At 54.9% G+C, this 7,222-nt stretch overlaps 1 protein-coding gene across 4 annotated transcripts; it reads left to right on the forward strand.

Moving 5' to 3' along the window:
* Nucleotides 1-479: 479 nt before the first annotated feature.
* On the forward strand, nucleotides 480-7,010 carry LOC100058248 (melanoma-associated antigen 10-like). 4 transcript variants are annotated; one of them, XM_070258368.1, is made up of 6 exons: nucleotides 480-579; nucleotides 2,721-2,789; nucleotides 3,149-3,288; nucleotides 3,662-3,759; nucleotides 4,967-5,005; nucleotides 5,117-7,010. In XM_070258368.1, the coding sequence occupies exon 6, from the start codon at nucleotides 5,184-5,186 to the stop codon at nucleotides 6,342-6,344; it is 1,161 nt and encodes a 386-aa protein (XP_070114469.1). In that variant the 5' UTR covers nucleotides 480-579; nucleotides 2,721-2,789; nucleotides 3,149-3,288; nucleotides 3,662-3,759; nucleotides 4,967-5,005; nucleotides 5,117-5,183; the 3' UTR covers nucleotides 6,345-7,010. The 4 variants fall into 4 exon arrangements, with proteins under 4 accessions (XP_070114469.1, XP_070114470.1, XP_070114467.1 ...); XM_070258369.1 differs by lacking the exons at nucleotides 480-579; nucleotides 4,967-5,005 and adding an exon at nucleotides 1,100-1,127; XM_070258366.1 differs by lacking the exon at nucleotides 480-579 and having other exon boundaries at nucleotides 2,544-3,288; nucleotides 3,654-3,759.
* Nucleotides 7,011-7,222: the final 212 nt, after the last annotated feature.

Here is a 7,222-nt window from a genome sequence, read left to right on the forward strand (position 1 = left end):
CAAGTAGGCAGAACACCGCCCCCCATGTCCTCTTTTGAGAATGGGAGTCTCAGAGAAATGGGGGCCTTGGACTGAGGGACCCATCATCAGGTTAGCAAAACGGAGGAATGCAAGCCCTATCAGGAGTAAATACAAATATCTTGGACACGTCTGAGGGTATGCCTACATTCTCAGATGGGGGCAGGGGGTGTAGTTTGCCCTGCTCTTGATGTCAACCCTCCGTAGCCCTGGCTCATAGTGGCCGATATGATGCTCCCTCACTTGCGAAACCTTGATGTTTTCAGGGAGGAGAGGGGCATGTTCTGGAGCGCAGGAACTCAGGTCAACAGAGAGAAGTGACCCAGGCAGTCCCAAAAGTGAGAACTCCGAGCTAAGACTGAGTACCTTTGCCACCCCTGGCCCAGCGGAGGGATTCCGGTTTCACCCTGCCCCTGCCGTCATCCCTGGGAGACCCCAGGCAGGGTTCCCGGATGTGCTGTGTGGGGACCTTCCTCTTGGGAGTCTGAGCGACGTGAGGCTCTGTGTGAGGGGCAGGCTTAGGTCAGGAGAGAGGAGCCCTAGGCTCTGCCAGGCTGCAAGGTGAGGACACTGAGGGAGGACTGCAGGGAGAGCGCCCAGCACCGAGTGAGCCAGCCCGGCCTGTGCTGTCGGTCCTGGAACACCCCAAGCCCAGGTGCTCTGTGTGACGTGTCTCCTGCTGAACACTCGGGGTCTGAGGGTCGGAAGGCTGCGCCTGAGGCCCCAACTCAGGTCAGCGGAGGGAGGGGCCAGCGGCGTGGCCGGACGGAAGGTGAGGGCCCACAGGGAGGAGTGAGGGGAGCTCCTAACCCAGATAAAGGAGCGCCAGTCCTGCCTTGCCTTTTCCGCTAGCCCCAGGAGGGCTAGGCAGGGTGCTCGGATGTTCCGTTTGTTCCTTTTCCGGACTTGGATCTCCGGAGTCTGAGGGGTGGGGCTTCAGCTCAGCAGAGGGAGGAGTCCTGGGCCTGGCCAATCATCAAGGAGAAGACCTTGAGGGAGGCGTGGAGGCACCGCCCACTGCATGTAGGGGCACTTGCCATAGTCTGTGCGAGGCCCGGGGCGGGATTCCCGGATGTGGCGTGGGAACTCATCTTGGGAGTGTGAGTGAGGTGAGGCTCTGTCTGAGGAGCAGGGTTTGGTCACAAGAGAGGAGCCCTAGGCTCTGCCAGGCTGCAAGGTGAGGACCCTGAGGGAGGAATGAGAGGAGAGCTCACCGGAGAGTGGGAGCCGGCCACCTCAGCTGTGCCCCTGTTGTCATCCCCAGGAGCCTCAGGCTGGACGTGAGGCTTTTCCTTTTTTTTTTTTTGAGGAACATTATCCCTGAGCTAACTGCTGCCAATCCTCCTCTTTTTGCTGAGGAAGCCTGCCCTGAGCTAACATCCGTGCCCATCTTCCTCTACTTTATATGTGGGACGCCTGCCATAGTGTGGCTTTTGCCAAGCGGTGCCATGTCCGCACCCGGGATCCAAACCGGCGAACCTGGGGCCTCCGAGAAGCGGAATGTGCGCACTTAAGCGTTGTGCCAGCGGGCCACCCTTGAGGCTTTGTCTGAGGGGGGACTCTGTGGAGGGAGGAGGCCTGGGCCCTGCTCGGCTTCAAGATGAGGACCCTGAGGGAGGGGACCTGCCAATCCAGACAGCGGGCCCCGCAGAAGCCCTCGTGTCAGCCCGACTTGGCGGGCTGAGAGCACAGGAGCCCCTCCTTACGCCCTGCTTTCCGTTTCCGGTTCTCAGGGAGCCGGCGGGGTGGGCCGAGGGAGCGTCATCAGGTCGGCAGAAGCGAGAGGGTGCCGCCCCGTGGGGAATCAGTGTGACTACTTTGAGGATGGACGGTGGCACCTTCTAGAGAGAGAGGCCCCCAAACCCCACTCTGCCCCCACTGTCGACCGCGGGAGGACTCGGGCAGGGGCGGCCGGATGCGGTGCTCCCTTGCTTCTTCCAGGAAGCGGTTGGGCTTGTCTCATGGAAGCGAGGCCTTCGTGTGGGGGGCAATGGGAATACCCAGCAGGAGGACAGAAGATGCCTCCTGCTGCAGAACAGATGGGGTTCAGTCCCTGCTGTCAAGCCCTAGGAGACCCTGGTGGGAGTGGCGGGATGTGGCCTCTGCTTTTATCTGGAGGTTTTCAGGGGAGTGAGGTCCTGGGTCTGAAGGGGTGAGGGTGGATCGGCAGGGGCAGGAGTCCCAGGCCCTACCCAGGGTCAGTTTCAGGACTGAGGGCACCCCCTGCACCAGAACACATGGGGCCCGAAGGTTCTCTGCCTTTGCTGTCAACACAGGCGTGCCAGGGGCGTGGTTACTGGCCGTGGTCCCCCTCCCGTTCTTCTGGGGGGGGGGTGTCTGGGAGGTGAAGACTTTGGTCTGAGAGGTAGGGCCGGAGTTCAGCAGAGGGAGGAGTACCACAGCCTGCCAGATGTCAAGATGAAGACTCATTTAGAGGACCTCTCACCCCATAGAGAGAGGTCTCACAGCAACTTGTCCCTGCTGCCAGCCCTGGGAAGCCACACGGCAAGGTTGCCAAATGTGATGTTTCCTGACTTCCACTTTGGGAGTCTGAGGGAGGTGAGGCTTTTTCCGAGGGGTGTGACCTCAGGTTAAAGAGTACAGTCCCAGGCCCTGCCAGCCATCAAGGAGAGAACAGTGAGGGAGGATTGAGAGGACCTCACACCCCAGGTAGATGTGACCTGAAAATACCCAAATCCTAGAGAAAGGGGACCCCGGCCCTGCCGCACCTGCCAACCCGAGGAGACAAGGAAGCAAGCAACACAAGCAAGGTTGGCCAGATGTGACATTTTCTTACTTTTGTCTGGGGGAGGTGAGGGCCTTGGTCTGTGGAGGTGACAGTCCGAGGGGGAGCCACATCAGTTCAGAAGAGGGAGGAGTCCCAGGCTCTGCCAGGAGTCAAGGACCCTTGGTGAGGCCTGAAGGCCCTGGGAGGGTCTGGGAAGGGGGCCCGGAGGGAGGAGCTCTCACTTCTGCCCAAAGCTCTACCAGGAGTCAAGAGGGTGGAGAGTCTCAGGGCGGTGAGGTCTTGGTTGGAGGTGGAACTTCAGGTCAGCAGGGGGCAGGAGAGGCCTTGCCAGAAGTACAGATGAAAACCTTGAGGGAGGGTTCATGGTATTCCCTGGGCCAGAACAGACCCCAGGCAGAGGCGGCTGGATTTGGTGTCTTTTTACTTCTGTCTGGAGTGTCCCGGGGAGGTGAAAACCTTGGTCTGAACTGGTGACATCAGCAGAGGGAGGAGTCCCAGGATCTGTGAGGAGTCAAGACAAGGTAAGGCCTTGAAGGAGGACTAAGTGTATCCCTCAACCAAGACAGAGGGGCCTCACAGAAACTCCACCCTGTCCCCACTGTCTACCCTGGAAGGATCTCGGCAGAAATGCCTGGGTGTGGTCTGCTCTCACTTCCTGCATGGGGTGGGTGGAGGTGTCTCTGAGAGGTGAGGCCTTCATCTGAGAGGGTGATTTCAGGTCACCAGAGGAGGTGAAGCCAGGCCCTGCCAGGAGTCAAGAATACTTTAATGGCGGACAGAGGGAACCCCCTCATCCCAGAACGGATGGGGTTCAGCCCCTTTGTCCGCCCTAGGAGACCCCAGGCAGGGGTGGCTAGATGTGACGTCTCTTCACTTTTGTCTCGAGTGTCTCAGGGAGGCAAAGGCCTTGGTCTGAGTGTGAAGACAGGTCAGCTGAGGGAGCCACATCAGGTCAGAAGAGGGAGTAGTCCCAAGCTCTACCAGGAGTCAAGGTAAGGACCCTTGGTGAGGACCAAAGATATTTCCCACCCCAGAAAGAAGAGACCACATAGAGTCTGGCTGTCTCTTGTTCTCGGCCATGGGAGGACCCAGGAAGGGTCAGCTGGATTTGGTATGCCCTCACTTTCTGCTAGGGTGAGGGAGATGTCTCAGAGAGGTGAGGTCATGGTCTGAGGGGGCGATGTCCAGTGAGCAGGGGGTGGCCCAGGCCCTGCCAGAAGTAATGATGAATACAACAAGGGAGGATTGAACATGGCCGCACCACAGAACAGGTGGGGCCCAGACCTCGCTTTTAGCCCTGGAAGGACCTAGCAGCAGTGGCAAGATGTGGTGCCTCCTCACTTTTGTCCAGAAGTTCTCAGGGTGGTGAGGGCCTTGTGCTGAGGCAGCGGTCTGAGGGGGAGCCACATCAGGTCAGCAGAGGGAGGAGTCCCAGACTCTGCCAGGGTTTCAGGTAAGGACCCTGAGTGAGGACTGAGGGCCCACCCCCACCCAACAGTGAAGGCATACTCAGCCCTACCCTGCCCTTGCTGTCAGCTCTGGGAGGCCCTGGGGCACAGTGGCCAGATATGGTGCATCCTCACTTCCTTCTTGGTGCTCTCAGGGAGGTGAGGGCTTGTTTTGAAGGGGCTGGGCTCAGGACAGCAGAGGGAAGTTTCCCAGGCCCTACCATGCATCAAGGTGAGGAATGAGGGTAACTCTCAGCCAGGAGAGAGGGATCCCCACAGACTTCAGCCAGCCCTTGTTGTCACCCTAGGAGGCCCTGAGTAGGTGTGGTCGAATGAGTCGCTCTTGCTTTCTTGCTCATTGGCTAAGGCTAGCAGAGGTGGGTTGGGGTGGGGAGGGCAGGCCTTGTGAGGGTAAAGGTGTGAAACTTAGTGAGCACAGAGGGGATCAGCCACTCCAGAGCTGTGGATGCCTCACAGCCTAGCCCCTCCTCACGTGCCAGGGGTTCCAGGAACAATGAGGTGAGGGCCTTGGTGTCAAGTACATGTTGTCAAGTGAGCAGAGCGGAGGAGGTCCAGGCAGTGCTAGGAGTCAAGGGTGAGGTACACCCCCTGAATGTCTACCAAGGACTCCACCCACACCAGAACAGAAGGAACTGCATGTGCTTGACCCCACTGGCCCACAGTCAACCCTGGAAGCCTTGGACTGTACTGGCTGGTGAACCCTGAGGAACTTTCTCACATCCTCCTGCAGGTTCCTAGAGGACAAACTGTCCAGGAAGACAGGAGCTCTGTAAGCCCCGAGGGCACCCTGCATACAGGAGACCTCTAGTTGGCCTTTGTCAGAGCTGCCAAGAGTGTGTTTCACTGCTGAGGCTGCTGACCCTCTCCCTCTCTCACCTAGGCCTGTGGGATCTCATCGCCCAGCATCCTGCTCACACTTCTACCTGCTGCCTCCAACAAGAGTCATCATGTCTGACGCTCCAAAGCATCCATGCCTCACATTTGAGCCAGACTTTTGGGCCCAAAATGAGATACAGAACCTGTCAGTAGCACATGTTTCCACAGCTGAGGAGGAGGATGATATCTCCTCCATTTCCTCTTGCTCTTTCACCTTCTCCTACCCCTCCACCTCCTCCTCCCCCCCTTCCTATCCTGTGATCCCAAGCAGCACAGAGGAGGAGGAGGAGGAAGAGGAACAGGAGGAAGAAAAGGGAAAGGAAGAGGAGGGGGAGAAAGAGGAAAAGTGGGAGGAGCCTGCCACTGTGGCATTGAGTCCTCATCAGAGTCCTCCAAGCTCCTGCTCCTTCTCCTCCACTTCATGGAGCACATCAGACGGAGGCTTCAGCAGCCAAGGAGAGGAAGACACGAGCTCCTCGAAGACCTCAGCAGATACTGAATCCTTGCCCAGGGACTGGCTAGATGAGAAGGTGACTGATTTAGTGCATTTCATGATCCTCAAGTATCGATTGAAGGAGCCCATCACAAAGGCAGAAATGCTGAAGATTGTCATCAAGAGGTACAAGAAACGATTCTCTCTGATCTTCAAGAAAGCTTCTAAGTGCTTGGAGGTGATCTCTGGCATTGATGTGAAAGAAGTGGACCCCACCATCCACTCCTATGTCCTTGTCAACTCACTGGACCTCACCCATGATGAGATACTTAGTGACAACCAGAGCCTGCCTAAAAACGGCCTGCTGTTAATCATCCTGTGTGTGATCTTCATAGAGGGCGACTGTGCCCGTGAGGAGGACATTTGGGAGTTCCTGAATATGATGGGAGTGTATGCTGGGAAGGAGCACTTCATTTATGGGGAGCCCAGGAAGCTCATTACCAGAGATTGGGTGCAGGAGAATTACCTGGAGTACCGGCAGGTGCCTAATAGTGATCCTACACGCTACGAATTCCTGTGGGGTCCAAGGGCCCATGCCGAAACCAGCAAGAGGAAAGTTCTGGAATTTTTGGCCAAGATAAAAGGGACTGACCCCATTTCCTTCTCATTCTGGTATCAAGACGCATTAAGAGATGAGGAAGAGAGAGCCCGGCCCAGAGTTGGCCCCGGGGATACTACTACTGCCATGTTCATTGCACAGCAACGATCAGCAGCCTCTCCTGCCCCAACTGAAGAATGAAACCACATCTTCACTCTCTTTGAAAAGGGCAGTGAAAGTTCTGAGTAGAAGAGCGTCAGGGTCACCCTGGGAAAACACAGCTTTGTGTTCCTGTTCTCTATGGGTGACTTGAAGGTTTATCTTTTTTTTTCCTCTTGATATTTTAAAAAATATTTTTTATTGTTATCTTTTTAAAGATTGGCACCTGAGCTAACAGCTGTTGCCAATCTTCTCTTTTTTTCTTCTTTTTCTCCCCAAAGCCCCCCAGTACATAGTTGTATATTTTAATTGTGCATCTTTCTAGTTATTTTTTAAATGCTGTTACTTTTAGCAGATTTATTAGCTTTAAAATGTTAAGTTTATGAATGACACTGGACACATTTATTGCTTTTTATCAGGTTTAAGAATGAGAGTTTTGATAATTTGTAAAACAAATTGGAGAACCTTCCATCTTCTTTTGTGATCTGGAACAAGATAACCTGACGTTGGAATAAGAATTGCCTTGGAAATGTAAAAGAACTCAGCAGGAAATAGAGAAAAAAATGTAAAAGTTGGTTAATTTTTGGATTCCCTCAACCACTTTAGTCTGTTGTTCTGTAAAATTGAAAGATACACAGCTGGATTTGCTTGACTTATTCAAGAAAGTAGGAATAATCTTAATTAATCTTAATAAATGAACGATCCTGCTCACTGACTCATTTATTCTCCAACCGTGAATTGGATATTTTATCTTTGGGAAGCACTGTATTAATCATGGAAATACTGTGATAAGCAAGACAGACCCCTGCTCCTAGAATGGTAGAGGCTAGGGGAAGCCGTCATATCGGGAAGATGGTGAGATTGTCTCAGTCACCTACAGAACAAGTGAAAACAAGGAGTGAGGAGTGGGGCTCCAGATG

This window comes from Equus caballus, chromosome X (assembly GCF_041296265.1).
Source record: "Equus caballus isolate H_3958 breed thoroughbred chromosome X, TB-T2T, whole genome shotgun sequence".
Classification (NCBI taxonomy): Eukaryota; Metazoa; Chordata; class Mammalia; order Perissodactyla; family Equidae; genus Equus; species Equus caballus.

What these genes read in the sequence shown, in the direction of transcription:
- LOC100058248 (XM_023633888.2), top strand. Translation starts at nt 3,536, where the DNA reads ATGGCGGACAGAGGGAACCCCCTCATCCCAGAACGGATGGGGTTCAGC. An exon ending in AAGCTCTACCAGGAGTCAAG is followed by an intron (nt 3,760 to 5,116) that starts GTAAGGACCCTT and finishes TCTCTCACCTAG; the next exon opens with GCCTGTGGGATCTCATCGCC.